General features: G+C 43.3%; 1 protein-coding gene across 1 annotated transcript in view; it reads right to left on the reverse strand.

Moving 5' to 3' along the window:
* The window catches only part of AGBL1 (AGBL carboxypeptidase 1), a 354,690-nt gene that overhangs the window by 168,780 nt on the left and 166,871 nt on the right, over positions 1 to 19,039 (reverse strand). Inside the window, exon 17 of the mRNA XM_073304655.1 lies at positions 4,275 to 4,404. Within this exon, the coding sequence (XP_073160756.1) occupies positions 4,275 to 4,404 (130 nt within the window). The remainder of the gene's footprint in view (positions 1 to 4,274; positions 4,405 to 19,039) is intronic.

A 19,039-nucleotide genomic window follows, 5' to 3' on the forward strand; every position in this document is an offset into this window, starting at 1 on the left:
AATTAAAGAGAGACAAGGTGGGTGAGGTAATAGCTTTTATTGAACTCACTTCTATTGGGGGAAGGGACAAGCTTTTGAATGCACAGAGCATTTCTTTAGGTCTGGGGAAGGTAACCAGAGTGTCTGAGCTAAATACAAGTTGGGACAGATTGTTAGGCATAAGGGGTTCAGATATGCTGTAGGAGAGCACTTAAAATAAAGTGGGCTACTGAGGGACCTTGTGATAACTGTATAGCTGAAGGGGCTGGTTTAGTAGTGTGAGCCCCAGGAATTCAATACCTAGATTTTTTGGTTGAACACCCTCTCGGGTTGATTCAATCCTAAATCAAATTAGTAAGGGGTCATTCACATGAGACTTAAATGCCAACGTCCTATCCCCACTGCATGGACATTAAAATCCAGAGGGACTTTTCCTTAGAGATGGCATTTGCCTTGGCTTCCTTGTTACAGATTTGTTCTTCCATCTGTTTGCCAATCTCCTCCTGAGAAGGGGTTGCATTCCAGTGGGACTTGTGTGTTTATAGGTTCTAAAGTGCTTTGAGATCCTTTCGGTTTGAAGGTTCTAATCACTTAAAATACAAAATAGTGTAGTAAATTCATGCCCAGTTTGGATGCCACAGCTGTCTGTATGCTGAACACAAGGGGCCACTTGAACTTCACAGTGACAGAATGGACACAATGTGGATCCTGTTGCTTCAAAACCACAGGGCCATGCCACTGAGCTAACGTAAAGCCTCCCATTGCTGTTAGCAATAGATGGCTTTTGACACACAGCTGTGTTATTCTAATTCCATACAGTAGAGGGCAGAGAAGACACACACCAGGTTGCTCTTTGTTCTAGTGAGATTCTCCTAGCTGAAGATGGAAGAGAAAGTCACAGTTAGCATACCGTTTTCTACCGGAAAAGCAGTTGCAATTAAACTGGCCTGATCTGAAAGACTATTAGCTTTAAAGCTCTGTCCCTTTCTCCTTCAAGATGTCATGCCCTGCTTTGAAGAAACTGTTCGCACATCACCAGCATAAATGGGACCAAATCACTTCATAGAAAAACCATTTGGCTATCAACTAACTTGGCTCCATAGCTTACTTTCAGAGTAGGGAAAGGTATTTTTGAATGTGTGTAAACTTAAATCAATGTGCTCTTTAAATTCAGAGAAAAATCCGTTTCTCATGTACTTCAGGCTGAGAGCAAGAGAGAAGATGGAATTAATAGCTTCTCCTAAACTCAAGAATACTGACAACTTGCAATGTGTATGGGCCCAATCTCAGGACCTAGATACCACATTGATAAGCACAGGATAAAGACACAGATTAGAGAGAAGAAGAAAGGATAGATAGATAAAATATATTTGAATAAGAGGGAATGAGAATGAGAAAGTAGCTTAGATTAGATTAAGAGAGCCCATTGAAGCACCACACCACTGAAAATGATTGCGAGCTAACTCAAAAGTAAGCTTCTGGGGGCTGGGTGTCCTTCAACTCTCCCAGATGTCAATGTCTCCAGCAGCGGAGCTCCAGCATTCTGGCCTATGACGGAAACCCCCCAGTTGCAGGGAGTTTCACTGTCAGGACAACTGCAGACTTTTTTCATCTCTGCCTGCTGTTAGACTGTTAGCCTCCTCCATTGGACTCCGCTCATGATGCACAAGGGGAATCTTCCACCCCTGTGACTCGCCCTGCCCATCAGGTTGTTTCTCCCTATCCCTCGGGCTCTTGCAGCCTGAAGATCCGTCTTGAATTTGCATTAGATCCGTTTGGTGGTATTCAAACCACTTTGCACTTTTTCCTCAAGGTCTTGGACCCTTCTCCACATTCTCCTGGTCAGCGACCCTGGGCAGAGTGAAAACTTATCCCAGCCCCGTAGAGGACCAGGAATCCTTTTGGGCTGCAGCGGTCTCATGAGTTTTTGCCACCTGCAGAGAAGGAATTTTTTTTCCCCCCCAAAAGTAAAAAACACAAATTTTCACCAAAATGGCTTGACTGACAAATGTGCAGAAAAGGAATTCCACAGTGCAAAATAATTAGACTATTCCCAGAGGCCAAGGGACCCATCAATTGGATTTGAGTCGCTGGTGACTGGAGTATTAAGCTTTAAAAAAATCAGTGCAAAATCCTTACGTATGAACTAGCTTGAGTACCTGAACCACAGGAGAGGAGGAACCAGAGACTGGAGCTGGGCAATATTTTTTGGACTAACATTTTTTTCTTTTTTTTTTTTCAGATTCAGGTCGACCAAAACACTTAGTGCATTCAGGTCAAAATCACCAAACTTCTTCAGTTAAAACTGAAAAGAAATCTGAAATAATAGAAACGTGTTGACATTTTCTAAGCAAAATGTTCAGATTTTTCAGTGTGAAACACCTTTTTGTTTCAAATTTTACTGCATTTTAAAAAAAAAAGGTTAAAAACCTGAAACATTTTGTTCGACGCACAATAAAAAAATTCCGGTTCAGCCACTGAACTGACAAAATCAATCGTTAGTGTATCTCTACCAGGGGCTTTCGAAAATCAGGCACTTACACTCAGGCCTGGCATTCCTTGTCATGCCAAAATGCACATGCCGTTACCATGATTGTATATGCAAATGCCCAGTTAGAGGATTAACCAGGGATACACACGTGCAGTGCAATTGCGGGAACTGTGTGTCTCCAGCTTGAAAAGTCAGGAACTATTCTCCTCCATAAAGTCAACACAAGAGTTTCTCCACTCATCTGCATAGCTCTTATTAGAGACGAGGCTTGGAAAGAGCTGCTTAAGTCTCTGCTTAACAGATGAGTTTTGAGCTTTCCAGAGACCCAAAGCTACTGGCTAGCTGCTAACTATGAAACATCCTGCTCCCATTGAATTGAATGGCAAAAATGATCATTGAGTTCAGTGGGAACAGGATGAGCTGTTTGGCTCTGATTCAGCAAAGCAATGAAACCAACGGGACTTAAGCTTGTGCATAAAATTACGCACATGATAAAATGACGTGTTGAAACAGGGACTAAATCAGATGAGGTATGTAAAAGATGACAGTGTGGCCGACGACACTGAATATCCTATATCAGACTAGGCAGGTGGAAGATGACGTAATGGCCCATTCCATGACTTTGTTACTCTGTGAGCAACATTTAGTATTCAGCTGTTCCTCAGCTGCCTTTCAGATGGTCCCAGCTGGAAACCGGAGCACGCTGCCATGCTTATGGCTAATTAATGTTTATTTATATTTTTAAACAAGCATTCCACTTGTCATGTTCACATAAATCTTTTCCTTTCCCACTAGGGGCTGTTGGAGCACGAGCCGAAATACTTTGTTTACTCATCACAAGCCTAGTCTGAGTGCTGGTCTGGTGGAGGTTTCTCCACTCTTTGCTGAGATTCATGCTGAGGGCTTTGAGCCAAAGGGGAGAAGAGGAGATTCCCTTCCCATACAGAGAAGCACAGAAGTTATTCCCTTTTCGAGCTGGTTACTGTGCTGCCATCCATGTTCAAGTTGCTCTGATGTGGGCTGGAGATCTCAAGGAGAGACCAAACTGAGCTCAGCCCTATTGCACTGGATCCTGCAATGAGATCTTTGCAAACTCTCTCCCCTCTCCACCAGGAACGGTCTGAAGAAAACACTAATGATGGATAATACTTCACACCGATCTAGCACTTTTCATCCGAAGACTCAAAGAGCTTTATGAAAGGTGGACATTGTAATCCCCATTTTACAAAGGAGAATACTTTGCCCAGAGAGACGAGGTTACTTGCCCAACATCACTCAGGGAGCCAGTGGCATGCTGAGAAATCAGATCAAGATCTCCTGATTCCCTGTCCTCTGCTTTAAATGCTGCACTAAGTTGCCTGCCTGCACAGCAAACTTTGCAGGAACCCTCTAAAATACTTAGGGGATCCCAAGTAGATAAAAATTGGCATCCTCTCATCAGGCAATTTATTACTTCAGTGCTCTGCTTTCCCAGATAGCATGGATTTTGGGGACAGAACTTCCCGAAACTACATCTCAACTTCAGCTCTCCCAACCTTAAACTTTCCCCCCTAACCAGTGTGCTCTCCAGACTGGGCATAGGGTTGTTGGTTAGAAGGGCCGATAGGCAATAAAATATCCCCTGAAGTGAAGGTCTCCAAGCTCTTCCCCATTTCCAGAGTAATGTAGCACTGGAATGTTTCCAGATCTCCCCAGACCCCTTCTCTCTTAGACCTGAACTATACAGAACAGGAGTCTTTGGGGAAGGTTGCAACAAATGAGCAGTGCAGGGGTATTAATAAAAGGGAAGATGGAAATGACTCACCAGCGGAGCCCGGCCAACACTGCACAGGTAGTAGAGGAGGCCCTTGGTGTGGTAAATGGTTGGATGGAGCTGGCAGCTGGGAGCCAGCCACTGTCTATTCAGGTCGTCCCCACTCAAGGAGCACCGGTGGCTGGAATCACAGAACAAAACACACCCCAATTAAACTAACAAAACAACTCAGTGGTTTCAAAATGTCTGCTGTTTCTGGATAGTCCCTATACTAGGGCAGGCTTGGCTTGTGATGCTAATTCATAGATATATATCTAGATTTCAGAGATGGGCTTGAACGAACTAAAACTCCACAGAAGCTTATTTTAGAGGATTCTGCAAAGAATAAATTATCTATTTCATTTCCCTGCAGGGCCTGCTCAGTTAGATTCTAGGTAATTAATGCAGTTTTGATTTACACATGCACTCATATTAAACAGGACTAATACTCTGTTTTTAAACTCTCTAAAACATTGCTAAAGTCTGATGTGAAATACAGAATCCATCATGGTCTATGGAGGTATAAAGGGTGGGTTTTCCATAGCCAACCTGGGGCATAGGAATGCCCAATCATCAGTCATTATCATTGGAACTGGAAAATCAGTCAGGCCCCATTGAAAATCTATAGGCACCTGCATGGGATGAGCAAAATATCTCATGCATGGTTTCTCCACTCATGAGAAATGCAACCATCTCAAACACATATCAAGAACCAATAAGATCTTTATGCTATACATCACTGTTATAAAAAACAATTGGCTTTAGTGGGAATTTGACTTCACTGTAAGGGCTGAGTAAAACCTAAGTAAGGACTTCACGGTTTGGACCAAAGAGACTTTTACCTTAGCTCAGTCAAACTTTCCTCTCTGGTTCTGTTTCACTGGCTAATAAATTGTGCTAGATGTTTAATTGCATGGAGGGGAATTTGCATATTTTAGTACAATTATGCAGATCTGAGTGATCTCCTTTATAATGACTTTGTTTTAGTTCCAAGCATCCTCACTCTACACAAAGGCTTCACTCTAACTGAGATTGCAATTCTCAAATTGTGATGCATTGATAAAGTTTAGGCCCTCCATTAGATCTGGATTCATGATAAGACCTATCATATTCAAATCAACTGCATCTACTGTAGAAGACATACTGTTAGCTTAGTAAACGAGAGCTGGAGTGTGCTTGAAGGTATGTATTCTAAACATCACATGGAATTTCAGCCACACAACTCCGTCTGACTTTAACAGGAGATACCATGTTCCACCATTTCTCCCACTACACCGAATGTTCCAGCCCTCTAACAACACAGCATGCAGAAACACACTACCGTCATGTGTGTATCAATGAGATTTCAAAATTCACAGGCAAGACTTTAACCAGTTAGGCTGCGTTGCACACACCTTCAGCCCCATCAGTGCTTTATAGAAAATGTTTGGAGGGAAGAGACTCCAAAGTCTATTCAGAGCCTTTGGAGAAGAACCGAAGCAATGGGAGTCTGACAGGAGGAAAAGGGGAATAGAAATAGTAGAATCCACAGAGCGTGTTATATTTTATACACACACACACATATATATGTATATATACACACAATGTAGAAAAACAAGGCTCTGATGCCATCTTGGGGTTTCTGGTGACATCACAACATCCATTCCACTTTTGCTGTTGTTGTCACCTGAATTCCCCTTTCCCTTTAATTCACAGTTCCCTTGCTACTCATTCTGCAATTTGTAAAACATTTGCAATAGCTAACACCCTGGAAGCCAGAATTTGCTGGTGTGATAACTGCTGCTGAAAAACTTCTAGCTCAAAACTTGGCAATCCAGTATAATGTTTATTAGTGGCCCTTCACATAAAGTTAACCCAAGCCTCACCCCTCCTCATTTTTTTGACAGTGGCAACTCTGCTAAGAGTAACAACCATATTTGCCCCCTGGGTGTTTAATGTATTGCTAGCAGGCTACCTCTGAAGAGTGATATCACCGTACAAAAGTCACCAGTTGCACTGGGTGGCACTCACTCCATTTGCAGATGACCATGAAGAAATAAGATCCAGATTCTTCCTTGAGTGGCATGTCCTCCCATGGACCATACAAAGAAAATAACAGAATGCCACTAGCCATCACCTTCAGCCCCCCCAACTAAAACCTCTCCAACGCATCATCAAGGATCTACAACCTATCCTGAAGGATGACCCATCACTCTCACAGATCTTGGGAGACAGCCCAGTCCTTGCTTACAGACAGCCCCCCAACCTGAAGCAAATACTCACTAGCAACCACACACCACACTACAGAACCACTAACCCAGGAACCTATCCTTGCAACAAAGCCATTGCCAACTGTGTCCACATATCTATTCAGGGGACACCATCATAGGGCCTAATCACATCAGCCACACTATCAGAGGTTCGTTCACCTGCACATCCACCAATGTGATATATGCCATCATGCGCCAGCAATGCCCCTCTGCCATGTACATTGGCCAAACTTGACAGTCTCTATGTAAAAGAATAAATGGACACAAATCAGACGTCAAGAATTATAACATTCAAAAACCAGTAGGAGAACACTTCAATCTCTTTGGTCACTCGATTACAGACCTAAAAGTTGCAATTCTTCAACAAAAAAACTTCAAAAACAGACTCCAGCAAGAGACTGCTGAATTGGAATTAATTTGCAAACTGGATACAATTAACTTAGGCTTGAATAAAGACTGGGAGTGGATGGGTCATTACACAAAGTAAAACTATTCCCACCCCCCTACCCCCCCCCCCCCGCTGTTCCTCAGACATTCTTGTCAACTGCTGGAAATGGCCCACCTTGATTATCACTACAAAAGGTTCCCCCCGCCCCCTGCTGGTAATAGCTCACCTTACCTGATCACTCTCCTTACAGTGTGTATGGTAACACCCATTGTTTCATGTTCTCTGTGTATATAAATCTCCCCACTGTATTTTGCACTAAATGCATCCGATGAAGTGAGCTGTAGCTCATGAAAGCTTATGCTCAAATAAACTTATGAGTCTCTAAGGTGCCACAAGTCCTCCTTTTCTTTTTGCGGATACAGACTAACACGGCTGCTACTCTGAATTAAGTCAATGAGTAGAACTGATTAAAAAAAATAGAATTTCCATCCCATTGGAAACAGCAATATTTTTGACATTTATTTTTATTCCAAATCAACATGAAAATCAAAATATCAATTCTTTTCACAGAATAAACATTTCCAAAAGAAATTGAATTTAAAAATATTGAAATATATGGTTTCGAAATTTTCAGACTAAGCAAAATGTTTCAGTGTCTCCAAAGAGAAACCTTTCATTTCAGGTTGTGTCAACAATAATCTGTGTTTGCCTGAGCTGCCATGGTCTCTTCCTCTAGCCAAGCCACCATGGTGTGTGAAGGGAGTCCCATGACCACAGTGCATCATGGGAGATGAAGTCCAACCAGGGCAGCCCAGCTCATAAAGAACAAGGGGAGCATGATACAATTGAACTACTACTTCCAGGAGGCACAGAAGCGGCTCAAGCAGATGCAGAGATTAATGTCAAACCACCTCTACACTAATTTTGTTTCAATTTTTCTGTCGGAAAACATTCTGCAAAATTGACATTTTTCTTACAGAATATTTCAATTAAATGGAAATCACATTTTCTATTGAAAAAAAAAACATTTCTATGAAAAACTCCCAACCACTTCTATCAATGGGAGTGGCTCGCCAAATCCAAGGAGAGAATGTAACACAAAACCACAGAATTTAGTAGCTCTTGCCATGGAGTCTGGTCCCATTGTGCCTCAGAGTACACAGGGCCTTGCTTGTGATATATCGCTTAAGCTGTTTGATTGGGTGGAGCAGACTTTGTATATTTCAGTGCAAATATGCAGCTCTGAGCTAACCCTCCTGCAGTGAATTCATTTTAGTTCAGAACATCCTTACATCCTTGCAAAGGTTTCACTCTCACCAAGATTGCAACTCACAAATTGTGTTGCACTGATACAAGTCAGGGCTTTTCTTAGATCCGAGCTCAGGATTATCTGAGCTCACCATATTTACATCCCTCCTGGTGAATGCTTATTATTATCTCATTAAATTTAGTACAACTGCTTTAAAAAAAAATCCAGAAGCCCTTGTTCAGTACAATTGTTCTCAATGGATAGTGTGCGTCTCCCTGGTAGTTAGTTACAAAGTGATGGTTATGCCATGAGTGTGTAAAACAACACATGGCCAACCAATAAGGGCCTGTGCATGGGGACAGGAGTGGGAAAGTGGAATTCAGTCTCCTCTTTTCAATCTTTGCTCTTTTAATCCATCTTTAAATATTAGCACTATTGCCTGTCAGTCCATATTCACTGCCTTTGGGTTGCTGCAAAACTTTAATTAAATTATGAAACGTTGATTCTTTTTTTCCATTAAAGCCCGTTTACTTCAGTGACTGCTTCATGCCATCCCTCTTCCCTATTTTCTTCCTTTCTTCTCTCCCACTCCTACTACCGATGACATTTGCAGATAAGGGCTTTGTCCCTTATGCTAGGCAGCCAAGGGTGAAGGTAAAATATTAAGCTGATCTCAAGTACTGATAACAAATAAAAGGAGTGGGAAGCCAAGACTGGCTTTTGTGTGTTTGCCAAGATTCAATGAAATTCACTTCTCAGATCAAAGGTGTTCATTACCTTGCATCTCCATGCTACTAGATTTGCTGTAAATGCTTTGTGTCTTCTTTCCTTAGCAAGAGTCCTTGCCACCTTAGCTAGGACTAGCTGGAACTCAACGGAAACAATGAAAGATTTGCCTCTGAAAAATTTCCAACATAAAAAAAAAAGTCTGCTCTATGTGTCTTTGTACAGGTTAGCTGTAATTCAGCTATTTGTTAGAGTTTCAATCAGTGTGTTTACCAAGGATTTAATGTATGTGTTATCCATACATTAAATCCTTGGTAAACACACTTTTGTTGTTCACAAACCTGATGCTGTGCATTGGCTTTAGATCCATGTTCTTTTAGCTCTTCTAGGTTTAAACACTGGGGAATCTCTATGGTCTAGAGAGAGCCATTGGATAAGGGGAAGTGAGTAGCTTCCAGAAGACGCTGTGGGAAAGAAGACAGTCTCAGAGGCACCATTTCTCCTTTGCTCCCCCTTGTGATAACTGTGTGCTCATGCCACTGCTGAAGAAAAAAAACACTCCTCCCCAATGTACTATGAGGCTGTAAGAGGAGAAGGGGTATCTAATGTGACTCATGAGAAAGCACAGGTGAAAACTTATACAACAGAGGATATGGAGGCATTTGAAAACAAGAGATCCTCTGTTCCTACTATGGAGGTGTCTGTGAATGGATATAAGGCATAACGCAAAGGAGTTTGCACAATGACACATGACATGAGAAAGTTTCCAGTAGCCACAACTTCCTATGAAGACAATCACTTGTGCTCTCTCAGATATGCTTTGCCCCAACATAGTGCTGAGTTAGCTCTTGTCTCCGTGATAAATAAGAAAAGGGCAGGTGCTATGGGAAAAGGTAGATCTGAACAAGTTCATTCTCCATCCTCACAACACACCAATCATAGGGTCTGCCGTTAGGCAGCCGCTCCAGATTTTGTTCCTGAGGCATCCCAGAAATATTCGAGTAGATGAGCAGCCAGAAAAATGAAACCAGGGAATAAGAAGTGACATGGCCACAGATGCTAAGCCTACTCATGCTGAGCTCAAGAGCAGCAAGTTCTGAGGTCCTACCTGTGGGCCTACCTGCGGGCCATAAAGACCCTACCTTCTTGGTAATACATTTAGAAAACAACATGGCCCTACCATGGCTAGATACATAATATGCAGATGGGCAATCACAGAAACCAAAGTATCATCGAGCCTTCTTCTACAGACCCCATATGCAGAGGTACTTAATGTCTGCTATACTGGTTTAAACCATCTTTCTCTTTAAGAAAGCCATTAAACACCTTGGCTTCTAACTGCAGTGGATTCTGACTGTATGGAGAGGACTGATGGGGAGATTCACTTGGTGATTACTTGTTTTGTTCATTCCCTCTGGGGCACCCAGCATTGGCCACTGTCAGAAGACAGGATACTGGGCTAGATGGACCTTTGGTCTGACCCAGTATAGCCGTTCTTATGAAAGACAGACAGATACACGGGCTCCACTCCACAACTCACTGAAGTCTTTGCACTGACTCCAATGGGCCTTTGGATCAGGCCTATTGATAGAAAGGGAGAGACAGAGAAAGAAATGGAGAAGGCGAGAGGTAAAGAGAAAGGAAGAGAGGAAAAGAAAAAATACAGAGAGAGTGAGATATAAATAGAGACACGAAGGAAAGAGACATATGGGGATAAACAAAAAGTGAAAGAGATTAAATGAGTGAGAGAGGAAGAAATGGAGAGGGAGAGAGAAACAAGTCACTTTTTAAAGAGAAAATGTTACTGCAATTTCAAGATAAAATGACCCAAAATCTCCTGTCCATTACAGATAACTGGAAAGACAAGACCCACTATAGCGAGTGAATGATGTCAGGACCGATAATAACAACACCTGGGGCACAGTGAGCTATAAAATCTAAAGGGACACATTGTGTTTGATATTTAGAAAGCAGCATCACCATTCACTGCACATTCAAATAACAGAAGGCAGTACTGACACAGGGTAAGAATATCTATAAAGGGAAGTAGATATACTTAAAAAGCAGGATGCCTTTGACCAGCATGGGACAGTCTCAACCAGGCACAGCATCTTGGGCTTTATAAATAACTACTGCCAAGAAGGAAGGATAAAAAGAGAATCTGTATTATGGTGGTTTGGTGTTGTTGCTCTGAATGTTCAGAACAGGGAAAATAGGAACCCATCATTTTGCTTGACAGATTTTCGTGTTGTGTTTCCAGTGAGACAGATCCCAAGAAATCAGAGGAAAGGGGCATCTCCAGTAAGACTATTGCTCATGATCATGAGGACTATGTTAGAAGGACATGGATTTTCTCTAGCTCTAATTCCCAGTCCTCCCTTTAAGTCTCCACACTAGGAACAGCCCAACTGTCTTCAACATTTGCGCATCCGCATTGTGATGCTGTGTCACTGCAACGATGCTGTGTCATGGTGGTGCAATGAGATGTCACTTAGCACCATGCAACATCCCCAAGTAACTTCAGGGCTCTTTCATTAACCTGCAAGACTGGAAGTGGGAGCGGGCTGAGGAAACCAGGACAAATCCTCACATTTCAGGATGGCTGGCATCCAAAGGTGTTCACGTGCTGTGACCCTGCACAGAGATGCAGAGCTATTCTGTTGACACCCAGGCAGCCCAAGTGCGTGCATCCTATTAACTCCAACCTACGAATACAAAAGTGTTTCTCTGAAGCAGAAGGAACTGGGGACGGAGGAAAAACTGTAGGAACACCCAGGTTCAGGAAGAAGATTACATGGAGTTTTATAGTAACAGCCGTGTTAGTCTGTATTCGCAAAAAGAAAAGGAGTACTTGTGGCACCTTAGAGACTAACCAATTTATTAGAGCATAAGCTTTCGTGAGCTACAGCTCACTTCCTCAGATGCATATCGTGGAAACTGCAGCAGGCTTTATATATACACAGAGAATATGAAACAATACCTACTCCCACCCCACTGTCCTGCTGGTAATAGCTTATCTAAAGTGATCATCAGGTGGGCCATTTCCAGCACAAATCCAGGTTTTCTCACCCTCCACCCCCCACACACACAAATTCACTCTCCTGCAGCAGGAGAGTGAATTTGTGGGGGGGGGGGGGTGGAGGGTGAGAAAACCTGGATTTGTGCTGGAAATGGCCCATGTCATAAATATAAAGGGAAGGGTAAACCCCTTTGAAATCCCTCCTGGCCAGGGGAAAGCTCCTCTCACCTGTAAAGGGTTAAGAAGCTAAAGGTAACCTCGCTGGCACCTGACCAAAATGACCAATGAGGAGACAAGATACTTTCAAAAGCTGGGAGGAGGGAGAGAAACAAAGGGTCTGTGTCTGTCTGTAGTCGTCTTGGCCAGGGACAGAACAGGAATGGAGTCTTAGAACTTTTAGTAAGTAATCTAGCTAGGTATGTGTTAGATTATGATTTCTTTAAATGGCTGAGAAAAGAATTGTGCTGAATAGAATAACTATTTCTGTCTGTGTATCTTTTTTGTAACTTAAGGTTTTGCCTAGAGGGGTTCTCTATGTTTTTGAATCTAATTACCCTGTAAGATATCTACCATCCTGATTTTACAGGGGGGATTTCTTTATTTCTATTTACTTCTATTTTTTATTAAAAGTCTTCTTGTAAAACACTGAATGCTTTTTCATTGTTCTCAGATCCAAGGGTTTGGGTCTGTGGTCACCTATGCAAATTGGTGAGGCTTTTTATCCAACATTTCCCAGGAAAGGGGGGGTGCAAGTGTTGGGAGGATTGTTCATTGTTCTTAAGATCCAAGGGTCTGGGTCTGTAGTCACCTAGGCAAATTGGTGAGGCTTTTTACCAAACCTTGTCCAGGAAGTGGGGTGCAAGGTTTTGGGAAATATTTTGGGGGGAAGGACGCGTCCAAACAGCTCTTCCCCAGTAACCAGTATTAGTTTGGTGGTGGTAGCGGCCAGTCCAAGGATAACGGGCGTAATATTTTGTACCTTGGGGAAGTTTTGACCTAAGCTGGTAAAGATAAGCTTAGGAGGTTTTTCATGCAGGTCCCCACATCTGTACCCTAGAGTTCAGAGTGGGGGAGGAACTGTGACAGCCCACCTGATGATCACTTTAGATAAGCTATTACCAGCAGGACAGTGGGGTGGGAGTAGGTATTGTTTCATATTCTCTGTGTATATATAAAGCCTGCTGCAGTTTCCACGATATGCATCTGAGGAAGTGAGCTGTAGCTCATGAAAGCTTATGCTCTAATAAATTGGTTAGTCTCTAAGGTGCCACAAGTACTCCTTTTCTTTTTATGGAGTTTTATGTTTGCTGTTAAGTTAACAATAAAGACAAATAACAGCCAGGAACTGAGTTTGGACCAGATCACAAGTGTTTATGCTGAGATAGAAGCAGGGTAGGGATGGCACGCCCTTCCAGTCTCTAGGACGATGTCTCCACCACAATAAAAAAACAGTGGCTGGCCCACACCAGCTGACTCAGGCTCACAGGGGGGGGGAGGGTGTGGGGGGTGGTGGTGGTGGTCAAGCTGTGGGTCTGTTTAATTGCAGTGTAAACATCTAGGCTTAGACTGCAGCCCGGGCTCAAGGACTCTGCAAACTGGGAGGGTCCCAGAGATAGGAATGTCTACACTGCAATTAAACAGCCCTGCAGCCCAAGCCCCCTGAGTCTGAGTCAGCTGGCCTGGGCCATTCATGAGTGTCTAATTGCAGTGTAGACATACCCTCAGAGGGCTGTTATATGTGCATCTGAGCACTCACATAGAGCGGGGAGGTGATTAATTACACAATTCACCTTGATCTTTGTGCCTTTAATGCACAGAATAGCGAGGAAAAAACAAATGTTTATACTGAAAGTAATTTAGTGCAGAACAATATGTGGTTATTAGGTATTTGGATGTGTTTTGGTAGGTCCAGAATGGGGTGACAACTGATTGGATGTGCTTTGAGTTTCCTGTGTTCCATGAATGTGAGGAGGGAACCTTTCGGATCAAAGGCTTGACAACTTGATCTGGGTGTTCCTTCTGTGCTCTGGGCCATCACTGTGTAATACTGCATTATTTCTTTCCATAGGGGAAACCATCCTTCCAGCCAGTAGGTGGACTGTTTACTGCCCCTTATGGAACCCATCAGTGCTGCTCCTGGGCTAGTGAGGGGGGTTCGCTGGCGTGAGCCATGGGGTGATCCCACTCCAGTTAGTCCAAGGAGCATAGAAGGTAAAGCTCTCAGTTTGCCACGGGATATCAATGCATTAGATTGTATGAAATGAAACACAGATGAAAAGCCTCAGGGCATGAATGAAGACACTGCTGAATGAATCCCTTCCGTTCACCATTATTGCAGCTAGCAATTCACCAGTAACAATTCGTTTTCCTTCCAACACGAAGGAACTTGAATAATAAAATGTCCACACATAATCATGGCAAAAAGAAGCCAGTTGGCTAGTCATTTCAGCACTGCTAAAGCAGCAGGGAAATGCACTGCAGAGACAGATAGAGGTGTGTTGTGCGGTGTCACGGCGGATAATAGAGAGGCAGCTAACCATGATTCTGTAAGGATGACTCATTACTCACTCAGGACAAATAACCAGCACAGTGTGGGCTCAGAGTACTGCCTGGAAACATAGCTGCCAAAATAGACATTGTGCTTAAAAGACATAAGGAGAAGTGGAATATGGGAGTCGCCATACTGCAGCAGACCAGTGGACCACAACAAGTCCAGAATTCTATTTCTTACAATGGGCAATGAAAGATGTTTCACAGAAAGGCATAACCCCTCTTTCTCACACCCTATCATGCACCTGATAGACCCATGCAGATGGAAAGAGGACCTTTTCCTGACCTGGCCTGGTGTTCAGTTGTACCATGAAGCTCCAGGATTGACAGCCTTTCTCATTGTTATCCTAGCTTGAGAAAGCACCCAGGTTATTCTGGAGGCAAGCTGGACCCTCAGAGTATGCCTCCCATCCCGTCTTCAGTTTGCATTGGCTTTAATAGGGCTGGCATGGCAGCACGTAGTGTGATGTCCAATTAGTGCCAACTGAGAGGAGGAGTCAGAAAGTTGGATAACCTTTACTTATGAAATACAACAGGAACCTTAGGAAGGTCGGGCATTTTCTTGTTCCTTTCTGTTTTCAGCATTACATTTTCTTGGGGAAATGAGCGAATCCCAGTGCTGAAAAAGGTGACGGATTTCAGCACTCCTAGCTTAGGCAGCCACTGTACCAGATTCCCCCACACAGCTAAATGAACACACCTCCCAGCTGACCCTCCCCACCCTTTTCTATGTTATTGCTTAGAATCCTGCACAGTTCTAACCAATGCACCTCAGTCCTTACCTGCAGGATCTCCTGGTATTCTAAACTGCTTCTCTCCCTATAAGTGCACTAATGTATCTCAATCCTCACTTGCAGTTACCCTGTTCTTCCACTCCTGGGAGCTCCACCTACGGCTCTGCAATGTCCCTTAAACTGACTTGCAGCATACCCTGCTGTCAGGCCTGCTTCTATAATGATCAACAATCATACTGACTTTCATAGTTGTTTAGGGACTAGGACTAACAATAAGGAAATAGGTGATGAAACCAAAGGCTGGAAAGCAAATGTAACTTCTCAGTAGGCATCAGTATTCTCTAGTTTCTCTGCTGGCAACCATCAAGAGTCTAAGAGGAAACCTCCGTTTATCTTAGTTACAATGGACAGCTAAGGGATTCACACAGAGTGCAGAGTGGATGTTGCTTCTTGGCTGGTTATGAGACTGACCTCCTGTTGCCATGCTGGTTTACTGCTAGGCCTTTAGGATGAAGATTTTCTGTGCTCCCTTCTCATCGATATTACATGACACGTGAACAAATCTGTACTTATCTTCCTGAATGGCAATTGTGCCATCTGGCTGCCAACCGTTTAATGATGCCATTGAAGGTCTCCTTCCCAGTTGGGGTGGCAGCGGCAGGACGATTTTACCCTTTCGGCACACACTAATGAATTCATGATGCATAATGCTTCCTCTTGGGCAAATGCTTTTCTAAAGCATCACTCTGCTAGCTTCCACTTGCCTCCTTACAACTAAGCACTGCTACTAATTAGCTTAATGAGCTTTCAGTGTTTCTTCTACATCTGACTGATTTTGTCACAATGGACAATCCTTTCTTCTTAAGATAAATGATAGAGAATCTGTGCTCCTTCAGCTTGGTGCATGTAATAGCGTCACTGTCCTTGTTCAGCTCCCTCTATTATGAGCCCTCCTTTGGACTTGATGGACACATTTCATTAAGTCAGATTTTGTTACAAACCAGTTAGGGACACAGAATGAGATCTGCTTCACCCCCAGCTAATATTAGCAAGGTAACAATCAAACGAGGCAACAGTAAAGATGATCAGCTAAAAAGGCGAGTTGACAGTATTAATACAGACTGGTAATGTTACATCATAGTCCCACACAAATGTTGTCACAAGATTTGTCCATCAAACTCACATTTATTTGAGTGAATAATAGACAACAGCCTTGAGCATTAAACACTGTGGGCTGATTCACTCATTGGGCTCAGCACCTTGGGCAAAGAATTTGCAAATCATTACCAAATCCAAGTGGTAAGGTGTTATATCCACTGAGCACTCACTTTACATGGGGAATACAAGGTGTAGGATAATGACAAAACAAGCTCCATACATGCATCTCTTGTACTTCCCATGCAGCTGAACTGCGACACAAAAAACCCCACTGATAATAACTGGACATTGCACCTCTCTATTGCCTCTCCTTTCAGGGTCGCAAAGTGCTTATTGTATCATGCCTGAAAAAGCCTTACAACAAAATGTTTGATGAAAACTGCTTTTGATGGAAAACTAGATTTGTGAAAAAACACATTTTTTCATAAAAAGTGTCTGCTTTCTGCAGAAATTTCTGACTTTTAACTGCAAATCAAACTGCAAGCCAAAATAATTTTTATTTTTTGGCCAACCCCTTCCCCACCCCAGTAATATTTTTTTCTCAGTTAAAACAAACAAACAAAAAAACTGATTTGGAAATGCTGCCATGGTGCATCACGGGAGTTGTGATTAAGGTTAAGGCTTCATGCTCCAATTTTCTCTGAGCTGAGTCCCTGACTGGCTACATTTGCCATGATGATCACACAGTCAGGGATTCCTATGATCACAGCTCATCAGGAGAGCAGATTGTAATGCATCATCACAGATGTATTCTAGTTCAGGAGCCCGACCCACAGAGAAGAATGGAGGGCATGAGGTATCCAAACTACAACTCCCATGAAGCATTATGGTAGCATTTCTGAATAGAAATTTTTGGGTTTAAACCAAATGTTTTCAGCTGAAAGTTTTCAATTTTTCACTGAAAAGTTAAAATTTTCCAGGAAAAAAAAAACCCGAAACATGTTCCAACCAGCTCTACTCATAACCCTTATGGAATATGTAGTATAGTTGTAGCCGAGTTGGTCCCAGGATATTAGAGAGACAAGGTGGGTGAGGTAATATCTTTTATTGGACCAACTTCTGCTGGTGAGAGAGACAAGCTTTCAAGCCACACAGAGCTCTTCCTATTGACCTCGAAAGCTTGTCTCTCTCACCAGCAGAAGTTGGTCCAATAAAAGATATTACCTCACCCAACTTGTCTCTCTAACCCCCATGGAAGACAGGCAAGCAAATCCCAGTTTTACAGAAGGCTGTAGTGAGAAATGAAATGACACACCCAGGGTTCAAAAGTCAGTCAGTCATAAAACTAGGAGCAGAACCTAAGACCAGGGAGCACAGAGTTGTACAGGTTCAACCCAGATTGTGTTTTTAAACAGATTTACTTAAATCTGTGCAAACTCCTGTGTGGATGTTCTTAAATTGATTTATACCTGATTTATATCCATTTATCTTAAAATGATTCCTAACAGGCTTAAGGTAAATTGTCCATACATAGGGCTGTACCAATTTAACTGAGTTGATTTAAAAACCTGTTGGTTAAATCAATTTAATTTCTGTGTGTAGATAAATCCTAAGGATTGCGATTCCTAGACCCCTAATTTAAATCCTAGTCCACACTAAATAACAAAGAAGAGCAAAGCAGTCCATCAAAGGTGAACAAACAAAGGTATAAAGGAGATCAAAGGAATAGGGCTACACTCTGAAGTCATGTAAAAAAAAAAAAGAGGATTTGATGACAGCTCTGCTGGGATCTCCTTGTTTCACTTGACCAAAAATTTCAAACCAGCCAAGAAGCCCCAGAGGCATGACTCCCTCTGCAGTACCTGATCATTAATCCTCCTTGGGGAGTTTCATAGGTCACTGGAAGGAAAACAAAGCTCTCTCGGCAGCTACTAGGAACCACAAAGCTCAATCTCAGACCTCTAAAGATGTGCTACCACTAAACCACAGGGCCAGAATATCCCAACATATACCTAGGTCAACACCAGTCAGAACCTGTCCTTGGCTCAACAGCGATGGGTAAGGCACTGCACAGAACACAACAATGAGAAATATGCAAGAACCAACTCCTTCATGGGCCTCTTCTGGGATGAGCTAGGCGTGACCTAGCATCTTTTTGTCCTATCTCTAATTTCCATGATCCAGTAGAGGCTAAGCATATCACCACCAGGGGAGAAAGTAGCACAGAGGACTTACCGGTACAGGGGGCCCGGCTCCAGGCCCCCCAGAAGGGGCTGGGCCTCAAGAGGAAGGGATGGGGCTGTGGGTCAGCCTCCCCCAGCCAGCCCATCTACGTTACCTGACCCATGCCACCCAGGGCTCGGGTGGTGATTTAAAGGGGCCTGGGGCAGCTCCCCCTTTTACACACACACACCCCCAGCAGGGCCGACGATGGCAGGGGGAAGGGCAAAAGGGGTAGTGACGTTAAAGAGCTGTCGTGGCAGCACTTTAACATCAGCTGCGTACAGGCTGGTACCAGCAGCCACCTCTTACCAGTACGCCATACCAGCCCACTCTCACTCCTGATCACCACCCAACAGAAGAGCGCAGATTGAAAACCTGCAGTTCTCAACAGGTGCCCCAAGGGTCTGCACTGCAACCTGACTGAAAGTGTCAGTGAGTTACGAGAGATGCCATCCCACAACAGAGCAGGGCAGTGAACTGGGACTGAAAACAGTAAACAGAGCATGATAAAAGGGGGAGCAGAGAGAGACCAGGAAGGCGG

This window comes from Lepidochelys kempii, chromosome 10 (assembly GCF_965140265.1).
Source record: "Lepidochelys kempii isolate rLepKem1 chromosome 10, rLepKem1.hap2, whole genome shotgun sequence".
NCBI lineage: Eukaryota > Metazoa > Chordata > Testudines > Cheloniidae > Lepidochelys > Lepidochelys kempii.